The sequence below is a fragment of the Epinephelus lanceolatus genome, chromosome 2 (assembly GCF_041903045.1).
Source record: "Epinephelus lanceolatus isolate andai-2023 chromosome 2, ASM4190304v1, whole genome shotgun sequence".
Lineage (NCBI taxonomy): Eukaryota > Metazoa > Chordata > Actinopteri > Perciformes > Serranidae > Epinephelus > Epinephelus lanceolatus.
Genome location: NC_135735.1, coordinates 15,136,000 through 15,149,230, shown reverse-complemented (window position 1 = coordinate 15,149,230; position 13,231 = coordinate 15,136,000). Strand labels below are relative to the sequence as shown.

Sequence of the window (13,231 nt, the reverse complement as noted above, 5' to 3'; positions counted from 1 at the left end):
ACAACACAACAAACTAAAAATAAATGACCTTAACAAAGCTGGAATTACCAGGTCTATGACAAAGTATCAGTAAATATTCTAAGCTTTCCAAAGCTGTTTTAAAGGATTGTGTTTTTGTTAACCAACCTTCCCCGAGTGCAGAATGTTCTGCAAGTGGCCTAAAATATCACAGTTAGCTCTGTTGTCCTGTGGAGGAGTCTCATATTTCCTTTTCTTGTTAATTGTTGCATCACTGTCCTAATGTTTAAAACTGTCAACTGAATCTGTCCTGGTACCTTCTCCACCATTTTCCGCAGAGTGTTGATGTTGCGTATCCACCAACCCACTCCGACAGCTCTGAGCTCAGACCACTGTGGGTCGCCTCTCTGCATGGCTGGGATCATGTTGAGCAGCTCCTCTTCTGCCTCCGAGTGGAAGGCCCATGCAAAGTGACATGTTGATAGGCCTGTCACAGGGACAGAGGGACAGAGGAGAGAGCAATATGTCTGAGGTTAAATGCACTAGAAATCTATATCACATTATGACAAAAGCAATGTTTTATTTATGTGTATACAGCAGCATAATTAGCAGTGTGATTTACCCTGGTGTAGCAGCTGCATGCGGTAGAGGGGGGGCAGAGAGGTGAGCAGGCAGGTATGAAGACGCATGGCCAGCAGGTACCTCAGTCCACACTCATCAAGAGCCTCACCACCTACACAAACACAACACCAGGGAGCTGTCAGCTTCGTAATTGTTATTCCACCAAGCACTCTATTAAAACAGCAGCCACAAAGCAAAGCCCCTTTAAATCTCCAGTATCATTTGAGTTTGTGCATCCTGTCAGAGACTGTGCCTCTTGTCCCTGAACCTTCTTACCCTCTCTATGCTTACTTAGGTCTGGAACAACCTGCTTATGTCTTCCTCTCAAAAGACTAAATAACAAGGATGGAAAATTGGAGGAAATAGACAAAGATAATGGAAAAAGTGCAGTGTTTGTATATATACAGTTAAAGAAGAACAGTATAATCACTGTTGTTTGTGTTAATGGAGATTTGATGGCTGGAGATTAACTGTATCCATGAACACACACTCATAAAATGATGTTTGTCTTTTATGTCTATAACCTTTGGTCAACTTTAATGCCACAGTGTCTCTTCCCAAGGATAACAGCTGATGGACTGGTAGACATTAAGGTGGTCCAACACACCAAATTACAATGCAAACCCATTCTGCAGGTATGAGTTCATCATGTAGCTTACATACGAAGCGCAAAATACAAAATAGGACAATACCCTTATTCATTTGCAAAGGAAAAATTCCTTTGTCACTTCAGTGTAGAAGATTCTTGTATATGACAGAACTTGAATCAATCAGGTTACAACTCTACACCTAAAAGCCTGGTCACATTGAGTGTGAGCATGAAAATCAGCACTTTAAAATAGCTAAAAAACTAAAATCTAAAACTGTGGTTCCCAAATGGTGGGTCGCAGTCTGAAAGTGAGCCGCGGGTCCATTCTGAAGAGACTGCAAGTGACTTGTTCATGCATCAAGTTTATAAAAATCACATTTTATTTTTAAGTACAACAAAATTTTGGCACAAAGCTTTTATTTTCAAGTGCCATTTCCTGCAGCAGAGCAAGTGAATAACAGACAGCTTCTTAACAGAGACAGCAGACTAGCTTGACGACATGGCCAAATGCAAGTATGACACGAAATGTATTAAACTGTGTGGACCTTGAACTAATGACTAAGGAGAAATCTGGACCTTGTGGCTGGACCCGTTGGGAACCACTGGTCTAAAATGTTGGGAAAAAAAAAACAAAAAAAAAAAACAGTTGAGTCGAAACCAGAAAAGAAGAGGTGGTCAGCAAATATTTTTGTTGAGTCACTAAAAGGAATCCTAAGAGGAAGATCTATTTTGCTACTTGAAAAGGTGCATAATGATAACTGGGAGAAGAATTGAGCACCAGATGTAACCTAAAGATATTGTGGATGTGTTACACTATGAAGTGTGTTTATGGTGTTTTTAATAGTGTATTTTAATGTGCTCTTGACTCCAGTTCAAGGAACAGTGTCTATGCCCAGTAGACTTTGAAGCAATAGCTCATATTTCCTCTATGTTATACAGTATACTGCATATATTAGAAATGTGATTGTAATCCTACATGCACAAACACACACACTGACCTGTGTACTGTTGATCAGTGGAGCTGGTGACCTCAGCACTGGTGGTTGCAACAGTATCAGCCAGTGCCACCAGAAACATCTGCTCTAATCTGGTCAGTCCTGGTAAGCTGGAGTGCATGAGGTGACTGGACAAAACCTGGACACATAAAGATAGAAAGAGAGCGACGAGGGACTCAGAATGACCGATTGAAAGATATTAGCAGCCTTAATGTTTGCAAGAATTATACAATACTTAAAGGGAAACTTTGGTATTTTCAACCTGAACCATATTTTCAAATGTTTTTGTGTCTACGTGAGTAAAGGGGACACCAATTTTTTTCAAATAAGTCAAGTACTGAGAGACAGCGCTGTAGACAACAGCTGCAAAACGGGCTGCAGCACAGGGTAATAGAGCAGTCAATTTATGTGCATTAAAAGAACTTGTTTTTGCCACTGACAGGCTCAGACTGTTATTAAAAGTGTCTGACATCATTATAGAAAGGATCCTACAGAGAAATTAAATGTTTTCTTTACCTTTTGCTACATCTGTCTCACTCTAGGACGAGTCTCATTCTGAAATCTTGCAGACTTTTCCACATTGTCAAAATCTGCTATATATTTAGCAGTCATACTGAAAATCTGTTAGGTAACACTGAGTTCGGCTTTCTGCACTCCAGCACAACAAACTCTCACTGGCACGCCTCTCTCCAACTCTGACTAACATTTCAACTGTTGTTTTCTGATTTCAGAACAAGACTTCTCCTTGAGCAAGACTTGGTTACACCTGTGTCTGTATTTTACTGTATTTGCTGTGTTGTATTATTGTATTGCATTATTCCATGCTCACTAATCTTACACTTAATGTTTTAATTATAAAAGTCTAACCAGCGACAGGGGTTGCACATTAGAAATGGCTAGAAACGTGTATGCATTGCATCTACTTTGTATTTTACATATGAATCAATGTCTTATGCATTTGTCCTTGTCAAATAAACAAGTAAATAAATAAAATAGCAAAAAGATGTATGGAGGTATGGAACAACGTCTCATTTCTCTGAAGGGTCCTTTCCATGATGCTGTCAGACATAACAATCTGAGCCTGTCAGTAGAATGAACAAGCATGATTAGTGGACATGGCAGTGTAAATGGACTGTGCATAATTGCCCTGAGTAGTTACACTGCAGCTCATTTCAAGGCTGCCGGATGCAGCGCTCTCGTACGATGCTGGGCCAGTTTCAGATATTGTTGCTCCCATTAGTCACTTTGGCACAAAAACATAGGAAATGGGGTCATGGGTGTGAAATACCAAAGTTTCCCCTTAACACATCTTCCCTGAGAAAAATGTAGTCTGATATTACTACATTCATATCTGCAGATTAGCCTACTATTACCATGTTATGATTGTCATGTTTCTTCCACATTACCCCTTGCTTATTAACCGCTTAATTGCAATACAAGTATGGATTAAAAGTAATATTTATTTCTGGATGTTACCATAAACTGTCTGCACTTATAGTACAGTTTCCCTTTGTTTTTAAATGATATCTCCTTCTACAAATACAGCGATACCTGAGCATGCTCTGGTCCAAAGTAGGTAGGTCCGTATTGAGACAGGTTGATAACTCGAGACTTCTTCTCTGGTTTGTCGGTGGCAAAGTTCACAAAATCATCAGTGGTAACTGTTTGCATCTGTCAACACAGGACAAAATGAGTTAACTCATTAGTGGACTACACCTTTAACATCAAAATCAGGGCTCTGTTGTGCTCTACCTACCTGGAAGAGGTCAGCATACTGGTCCTCTGCAGATTTCTGGGACCCCTCACCATCAGACGCCTTTGTTCCCTTAGCAGCCTCTTCCGCTCCCTTGTACGAGGTGTCCAGGTCAGCCAACATGAGGGAATAGAGGGGCAAGGGAGGGATGGAGTTGATCTCTGTGTAGTCTCTACCCCCATCGCGGCCAGCCACAATGGTGTCTTTTGCTGTGCTGCCAGTCACACTGATGGTTCGGGACAGATGTCTCCTGGCTCCGCCCTCACCTGCCTCCACATCCCTTACAACAGCGACTTCCCCGGCAATACACTTCACCAGGTGAGCTAGGATGGCCTGATATACAGAGCACATGCAACAATGTGGATTAGATGCTGGATCGCCATATATCCCTGTTTATCTATCGGACTGTGTCTGTGGGCATGTCATTTAGGTTAGTCTAATCTAGAAAAGGAGGGGCTCACTGTACTCTAGCCACTGCAGATACTTTTGAATAAAAAAATGCAATCTTTAAATGATAATTTCGCATATCTTGGAGTCAGTGAATGACACAAACCCACCTTGGCACGGCGAACCTTTCCCAGGTCCATGAGTTCCAGCAGCTGGGTGGGATGGTACTGGGGTAGAGTCGGAGACAGTGAGTGAGCTGCTTCAAACAGTCCCCCTTCCTGAAGTCCTGCCGGGGCACGAAGCGCCTCATCCACTGCAGCACTCCCTTCAAACACACTCTTAGACCTGGCTCTCCCTTCAAAGACTGAGGAGGTACCTGCGGCTTGACCTCCAGCAATGTCTGCAGATGACAGGTTGCCCTCGTCTCCCTCACCAGGCTTCTTGTCCTGATGCCACTGAGCATACACGTGCATTTCACAGTCCATGCCCACCACCAGGATGCCATCCCTCACCCAGGACAGGGAGACTGGCAGAGATGGCGTGCCGTCAACAGAGGACAGGAGGTCCACGGTCCGAAGCAGGATCCAGCGTGAGCGGATGCCCTGTTTGATACTGCCCCCTAGAGGAAGGGTGATGACAGCCACCCCCTCCTTGCTGCTGGTCGGTTCATTGACCATGCCGGAGATACGGCCGTACATGAGAATGTTGGATCCGACTCCAACAGTGAGGATGTGAGATCCATCCTCCTTTGACAGCCAGTCCAAGTGAACGTAGTGCTTAATGTTGGGGGAGCTGTGGTCTCTGCTCATATACAGGTCAGACCTGGCATGGAGAAAATGATTAACTTATCAGACTCCCACACAGTGGCTGACACAATGTGATATAAACACACAAAGCAGTGCCCTCCTGACCTGCTGTAGACAAAGAGGTTGGAGTCCACACTGACTCTTGGATCCAGGGTCGACGAGGGTCTGGTGAAGTCGTCCAGGTGGAGAGTTTGCTCTAAAACCCACTCTGAGCCACCAGTAGACTCACACTCATATATGGACACATGCATGGAGAAGTCCTCTCTAGAGCCCTGCAGCTGAGGACAAAAGGAGAGCTGTGTCATGCAATATGTCAAATCTGTAGACACTGAACGAATCATAATGTAAATACAATAAAAGTCAATAAATAAAATGCAAGACAAACTGATGTGGGCTCATGAGAACACCTTATTAGTGCCCACACAGACCTGGATCTTGTATAACATAATTTAATACACTGAGAATCAAGACATATAGGCCAGACTGCTGGTCATGAGATCTCAACTCAGTTTCAGTTTAATCACATCCTGCTCCACATACTTCAAATATAGAGTAGCGACAGGATATGGAGTTAGATCCTCAGATTGTCGGGTTTCATCACTTCCTTTTCACTAATAGCTAATAACTGTTAGCCCAAATTTTACTATGTGTAGAAGACTAATACAAAGCCAAAGACTTATTTCCTACCTGTCCTTGTCGTGGCTTTTTAAAAGCCATGGCCAGCCTGCCGATGTAGGAACAGGACACAGCAACAGGCCGGCCAGACACACACACAGCGCTGTTGTTGTCGTCTTCCTCATTCATCAGGGCCCAGGGCTCCCAGCGGTATGAACGATTGTCCCGGTCATCCTCGCTATACCCCTCATCGCCCTCCACGGCACAGCGCCAGAACCGAACGCGAGAGTCAGAGCAGGTAGTGACAATCAGGTACGGAGCCAGGCACACAGGGTAGATGGAGGAGGAACTCAGGTGACCTAGCAGAATGAAGGGGCAGTATGAAATTCAGTTCTGCATTTTCTTGTTAACCTAATTTCTTGGTTTCTACATAACATGTGGCAAATAGATTTTCCGGGTACTTCTTGGAACCTGCCAGACCTGGCTTAAAGATGGACACTTCACATTTTTTATTCTATTTGCAAACATATTCTGCCCTCCAAAAGCAAAAGATCTAACTAACCAGGGTGTAGAACTGAGAGAATTGACTTTACAGTTGTTTCTGCATCCAGCTAAATGAATCAAAGGCATAATAATGGAATTTTTTTGTTTCTTACTGAAGTTATTTATCTAAGGTTGTTTGCCTTTGCACAGCAGAGTTGTCACGATACCCTAAAATTAATGCAGACCATTTGGGATTTTGCCACCTAATGGGCTTTTACAGATTCCTTTTAATGTGGCAACAACAACATGGTGTGAGTCATCTTGTGCCCATCCTAACCTGCAGAGGGGGTGGCCCTGGTAACTTCCACCCCATGGGGCAGGTCGAGCCGCTTGCTGTACACCAGCTTGGAGCTCAGGATGAGTTTGCTGGCTGATTGCAAGTTGGCTGTTGAGGCTGACCGAGGCAGGGGTCTGATGGGTGAGGTCTCCGGAGACGAGTCCGCATTCGCAACTTGATTGGGAACCATTAGCTGGCTCTGGAAGCTAAAATCTGGGCTCGGCTCATCTGGAGACAGAGAAGCAGGGATATTACACCTCCAAAAAAGTTGTTGTAGATGAAAGAAGGAAGGCTTCACATTTAAAATCCATGATTATAAATGTGCAGAAAACCTGTGCCAGTTCAAATGTTTGTACCCCACACTCACCAACACAGGCCTGCACAGACTGGAGGTGCAGGTGCCACATCTGCAGGACAGAGTTCCTGTTGAGATCTTTTTCTATCACCACCAGGAAGAACTTCTCAGAGAACGGGGCGGGTTGGTAATCTGGATACAATAAAATGACATTATCTTCCTCTTTTGACAATCCAGTTTGAACAAGTATGAGGAAACACATCTATGCATTGTTTTAATTCAACAGTGTGCTGCACCTTCGCCTGATGGAAAGGCCGGTGTGTATGCTTCGGATTCTTTCTGAGGCTTGTAACCTAGAATGAAGTCCTCTTGGAAGACGTGCAGCAGCTGGGTGTTGGCGCCACACTGAATGCACAAGGAAATGGCATCAAAAAGGATACTATGTCCACTGATCAGTAGGTTTCAGGATTTCAAAGCCCTGAATTTCTGTCCATCACTCATCTGAGGTGGGTGTGAAAACCAGAGCAGCTGCTAACCTGATTTGTAATGACGTCCAACTCTATGATGCATCCAGGTCTGGCAGTGGACTGCTGGCTGACGATGTTGAACACTTCGCCCACCAGTTTCTAAACAGAGACAAACATGAAAAATTGTAAAATATCCGTTTAGTGTACTGCATTTGAAACCATTAATGTAGTGAAAGAATATTGCATAATGATTTGTGAAGTACAGGGTAATGCAGGCTCCTGGTTGTTATAAAGCAAGAGATCATCTTTATAAAGAACAGCCATATTCCCAATAAAGTTGACATCTGTCTTCCTATAGACAGAGTACTGTTGTTCTTTTGTGCTTTGGTAACAATTATAAATAAAGGCAATGGAAAGTAGAGAGGAAATGAAAAGCACACAGATGTTGAAAAGCTGGCCTGTATTAAGAATTTAATATCTGAGACAGATGTGGTTATATCAGATTTGTGCTGTTTCATGGTTGATGTATGCCCAATAGCAGCCCACAAGCCCTCTTTGGACCCAATTCCTGGTTCTTTGTGAAAATTTAAAGACCCATAGTGTGTGACATGAAGACCTCAACATATAAAAATCACTGAGCAGAAACTCTAAACAGCCATGGTCACATCCCAATGAACGAAAACACTATTTGTTTTGTGTGCAGTGACGCATGAGTGTGTCCACTCACAGATGTTTCAGGGTCCGACAGCTCATCCAGGAGTTTTCTGGCATCCACCACGGCTTGATAGAGACGCAGGTTTTTACCATCTGATGCCACGAAGCAGGCGCTGGCACTGTTACAGTAAGTTCCTGAGGGACACAACACAATGTTTATAGGTAGGTCCTGCAGTGCCAAAGAAAGTATTTAATGTATAATACAGGAAAAAAAGGTTTTGTTGTTTTTCTACCAAGTTGAAAGATACTCATATACTGAGCCATGTGCCTATATCATTAATAAACATCTCACAACTTAAAAAGAATTTCTTCTTCGGGCAGCAGAGAGCCAGCATCTAGAGAAACTAGATCAAGGTAGGATCTTAATTGGAATAGGTATATTGTTGCTTTTGAGGCACAGTCATGAAAATGTGTTCATATTTCAGAAGGGGATAATGAGGGGAGGAAGGCATAATTAACTTTTTAATAGAAATCTAACATGCAAAACTGGCTTTGATTAACTACTGCATAGAACTGCAGGTATGCGCTTTATCAGCAAGGGTGTGAATGTATATTGTGCATACATTTGGCACAGTTTTGCCCTTACAAAAAGTAAACATCATACTGCTATATGACTAAAAGCAGAAGTTCAGATGATTCAGCAAAAGTGAAACTTCCACATTTACATAAAGTTCATGGAAATTATTTACCCGTAACGAGAATCACTGGGGTTAAAATGTACTTCCACATTAAAAATGCATGGTGTGTTTACCAAGTACAGAGCTGGGCACTAGCGTAGGTAGCCAAGCAACGTTGCTGAAGGCAGAAGTGTGCAGAGAGTTGATTCGAGCCAGTTCTGAGACCCCTCCGGTGCAGGACAGGGGTCCAATGTGGTCCACCCTCCACAAGATCAGCTCACTGTAGATGGCGTTTGGGTCATGGAAGGTCCTTGTTGCTGCATTACGGAGCTGCTTCCTGCTAATAGAAAATGTTTCATGTTTCAAACAGAGGGCAACAAGACCATCATTGATGAACGCATGTCTCAGCATGCTGCAATAAGCATGTGCCTAATCTTTCCTCTCCTTATCTCTTATTTACTTCCTTTCTCTACGTTCCCACAGTGCTATACCTGGGAAGTCCTTTTGGTAGCGGAAACGTAGGAGGCTGCTCTCCCTCCAGACTGCTAGGGGCTGAGGGAGGGGTGAGCAGAGCATTATGGTGAGAGGAGGTCAGCAGCAGCGGCAGCACTGTGTGGCAGGCTTGGTCGTTCAGATGGAAGCGGTGGCCGCAGTACCGGAACTTATGTGATACGGTCAGTACGTTAGAGAAGGCAGAGCGCTCAGCAAATGTCACTGCCCACTGCAGACAGAGGGAACCAAAGAATTTAGAGAGGGTTGAGACGGCTGAACACACACAAACATCAATACAGTTCAATAATTTGTAATTATGGAATGCAAATATGGTGTTGGTGTGAAATTTAAGAGGTAAGGTTTAAGGAATGCATTAAGTTTTTGGAAACACCTTCATCAACAGTGGTCATTTATAAAAACATATAGGCGCTGACCCTGGCAGAAATAAATGGTGCATCCCCAGCACTCAGCTCTCTTTTACCTGGTTAAGAGATCCATCAACATGCTTTGAGACCATCATGACAGCAGGACTGATACCAGGGCGGGGGATTAGAGAGGAGGCCAGTGTGGGTGAACCCAGGCCGGCCGAGACTGAAGCAGAGCGGGAGATATGTTGGACCATCCTCCCCTGCTCCCCTGCGCTGGCACCCTCACCCTCGGACAAAGTGCAGGCGTACATCAGGATGTTTTTACTCAGTGAGTTGGCGTCACCTGTAGGAAATGCCACTGGAATACGGGAGGAAAAGGACACCTGGTGGGAGAGATGGAGGGAAAGAAAACCCATTAGGACCACAGGCACAATAGTATTCTCTTAAGTCCTTTAGCCCTGTAGAGACCTAATTAGCAGTTTATATATACATATAAATGCATGTGTTTGGAAAGTACTGAGCATAAGACTGGATAAATGACTCTTGGATTATACTGCATCAGTTGTGCGAGTGTTTGGAAATGGCTGTTTTTTCTTTAAAGGATCGGTATCAAGTAAAATAAAACTGATTAAATGCTGATCGCTTCTTCACTGTTCTGTTCTACTGTGTTTTGTCCTCCTCAGCCTGCTTGTGTTGCAGCGTCTCTCTCCTTAAGGACAGCTGGTCTCCACAGTGTGAGCATCTCGCTGCATAGTTAAGTGAAAATTGGCATGTGTGAATGTGAAAAATTATTTAAACACACCAGTGTGCGACTGAGGTTGGCAAAACACACAGATTCACTGAACTCCAAGCTCCAACAAATCTGCTCTCTTTTCTTTCTCAAAAGCAAAGAGCACAACATGGACACAACATTCAGGTAGTAGATTAAATTACATGTTAATAATACAAATTATACTTCATAATATAATATAAATATCACTCAGGAAAGATTGTCAGACCTGTAGGAAATAGTTTCATGAATAATGACACAACAAAGTTTAATAGCCTACATGCACAGAGGCGCACAGTGTCTCTCCGTCAGAGGAAGAAAAAAGGATTATTAGGAGTCTTATGTAAGGCTGGGGGAGTGCTGAGTCACCTTACATTTCAGAAAAAGTTTGACTACAGCTACGCTGCCACTATGTGTGTATGAGCGAGTCAATGGGCAAGTGATTCCCTTTTGAATTTCAAGCAGAAGAGTTACCAAATTGGAAAAAAAAGTTCCTCACTTGCTTGTTAAAAGTACAAGCAGGATGCAAAAACTTTCTGTCCCCACATCCTGTCTGATTTACTGCTCACCTGAACCTGTCTGAAGATGCCCTGGTTGAATTCGTCCAAGTACTTCACATGCCAAACCAGGAAAGATCCATCGGTAGGGTGGATGGTGAACAGCATGTCCGGGCTCTTGTTCCACTCTGTGATCAGAGTCTCCATCTTCCTCTCCAGCAGCATGGAGGGCAGAGGCATGCTAGAGCTGGATCCCGGGGAGGACGCCTTGGTGCTTCCCTGCTCCCCTGGCTCACCCTCCTCACCCTGCTCTGAGGACGCTTTGTCAGACATCTCGTCCAGGTCTAGATAGACAGAAAACAATATGCTTTTTATAACTTGATTTTGCTTTTAAGCCAGCGTGTTTTAGGGAATGTGTGTTGGCCTGGCTGTGGGTCATACCAAAGTCAAATTTCATAGGGGATCCTTCAGGTTCCAGGGGGTCGTCAGTAGTCTGGTCCAGCTGCTGTTCAGAAAACTTGCGCAGCTGCAGCATAAAGAGGTCCATGGAGGAGGTGAAGCTGAGGTCCTTATTGTTGAGCCAGTGAACTACGAAGCCTCCGCCACCAGTGCCATCGTCTGGGTTGAACACTGCAGAGTCAGCCAGCACTGGTGGGATATCTGACAGAGGAAGAGGGAGATAAAAAGATGATGATCTTTATATATGTATGGATACAAGTAGTGAAAAAAGGCTAAATAAAATATAGCTCAAGTTTAAACTAGATTCACAGCTGCACTGAATGTGTTGCTCACTAATGTGAGTCATTTATTTTCAGTCACAGACGCCATTTGTGCTGTATCACTCAGTGTTGCACAACGTGCATTTTGTGCAAAACAAATTCTGTTTTTATACCCATTTTCTTATGTTTTGGAACAAAGCTTTAATTTAAGCTTTAAAACAACAAAAAAAAAAATCAAACCATCAGATAGTATAATAGAATAAATCTTTAAATGACCATCTCAGGGGATCTCTACTATCAACTAATCTGCAAAGAAACCCTTACATGGTCAATAGTGCAACTACATATGAAATGCTGCTAGGCGAACTCCGACAGACACCCTACCTGTGTTGGGGTTAATACTGGCCGAGATATGGAAGTGACACAGGGCGTTGGCATGATGAGCGATGTGGCGGTGAGTGTGTGTGTCTTGAGTGCCAAGCTGAGAGGGCAGCAGCTCACTGTGTGCCACCAGAGCAGAGGACCGTCGCCGGCCCCGGCGCAGATGCTTCAGATGGTGGATTGACTAAGCAAGAATAACACAGGAGAAAAAAACATAGAGAGCAGGTTTATATAAATTTGCCGCCAGGAATTTTGTATTTTCTTTAATTAGTTATGTCTGGTTAGTTCTGACTGCGTAAGTAAGTGCACCTCTAAAGCATGCTGGATCTTGTCCTTATTGCCTGCCAGTCCTGGCAGGCTGGAGCTGAAGGATTGTGTGTTCTCAGAGATCTGTCCTCCGAGCAGGCTGTCTTCTGGTAGCAGCGTCTCTGACCACAACCTACACACACCATCCTCGCAGGATGTCAGCAACACATTGCACACTGAACCCCTAGAAAAAAAAACAGGAGAATGCAACTTTTACACAATCAGTAATTACTTTTTTGAAGGAAAGGCTGAGGTGAGATACAAGGACAGGCCACATTAAACTGATGAAATTACTGATTCCCTCAGCAGGACAGCCAAACAGAGAACTGCCTCTCACTGGCTGCTTCCACCACTGAAAAAACATTCTCAATTTGCTGACCAGACACGGATAAGTGTAAATGGTGCAAATTTTCCAGTCATACAGAAACTTGTGGTGATCATCAGCTACATGTAATAACCACCTGTCTGCTGTGTGTGACAGAGTTCTAAGGGAAGTTTATCAAAACTTGGTAACACCAGTGGTGGCTGGTGTTCTGGGAAAATTCTTACAGCTGTGAAAATGTTAGTGACAAGCCTAATACACAAATTATAAGTACTTTCTGTCACATTCCAGAGTACAGAGGGCTGACTACTCCTGACAGTGGTAACCATGGGTGAATTACAAAACTTTGCAGTCAGGCATAGTCTACACCAGTGGTTCCCAACTGGTGGGTCACAGTCCAAAAGTGGGTCGCAGGTGCATTCTGAATGGACCACAAGTGACTTGAAAACATGTCAAGATTGTAAAAATAAACTTTATTTGAAAGTACAGTTAATTTCCTAAGTGCCCTTTCCTGCTGTAGAATGAGTGACTAACAGGCAGCTACTTGACAGAGACAGCAAACCAGCTGGACGACATGGCCAAACGCAAGTATGACACTGAATATATTAAAATGTGTGGACATTGAATTAATGACTAAGGAGAAATCTGGACCCCATGGCTGGACCAGTTGGGAACCACTGATCTGCCCTTTGCATGAATACAGCTTTTTTAGTGTTGTATACAAGAACATAAACTGAAAT

General features: G+C 43.6%; 1 protein-coding gene across 7 annotated transcripts in view; it reads right to left on the bottom strand.

The window, feature by feature from the left end:
• dmxl2 (Dmx-like 2) overlaps positions 1 to 13,231 on the bottom strand; it is a 44,308-nt gene that overhangs the window by 19,867 nt on the left and 11,210 nt on the right. For 4 of the 7 annotated variants that reach the window (XM_078174362.1, XM_033632357.2, XM_078174368.1 and 1 more), the window contains exons 8-27: positions 12,173 to 12,353; positions 11,867 to 12,047; positions 11,205 to 11,423; positions 10,836 to 11,107; positions 9,611 to 9,880; positions 9,129 to 9,358; positions 8,772 to 8,977; positions 8,034 to 8,155; positions 7,376 to 7,465; positions 7,136 to 7,244; positions 6,912 to 7,031; positions 6,545 to 6,772; positions 5,797 to 6,083; positions 5,215 to 5,387; positions 4,474 to 5,125; positions 3,920 to 4,249; positions 3,715 to 3,834; positions 2,167 to 2,302; positions 581 to 691; positions 276 to 445 (exon numbers count right to left, since the gene is read on the bottom strand). In XM_078174362.1, the coding sequence (XP_078030488.1) occupies positions 276 to 445; positions 581 to 691; positions 2,167 to 2,302; positions 3,715 to 3,834; positions 3,920 to 4,249; positions 4,474 to 5,125; positions 5,215 to 5,387; positions 5,797 to 6,083; positions 6,545 to 6,772; positions 6,912 to 7,031; positions 7,136 to 7,244; positions 7,376 to 7,465; positions 8,034 to 8,155; positions 8,772 to 8,977; positions 9,129 to 9,358; positions 9,611 to 9,880; positions 10,836 to 11,107; positions 11,205 to 11,423; positions 11,867 to 12,047; positions 12,173 to 12,353 (4,207 nt within the window). The remainder of the gene's footprint in view (positions 1 to 275; positions 446 to 580; positions 692 to 2,166; positions 2,303 to 3,714; positions 3,835 to 3,919; positions 4,250 to 4,473; positions 5,126 to 5,214; positions 5,388 to 5,796; positions 6,084 to 6,544; positions 6,773 to 6,911; positions 7,032 to 7,135; positions 7,245 to 7,375; positions 7,466 to 8,033; positions 8,156 to 8,771; positions 8,978 to 9,128; positions 9,359 to 9,610; positions 9,881 to 10,835; positions 11,108 to 11,204; positions 11,424 to 11,866; positions 12,048 to 12,172; positions 12,354 to 13,231) is intronic. The other 3 variants (XM_078174363.1, XM_033632391.2, XM_078174373.1) reach the window with 1 other exon arrangement.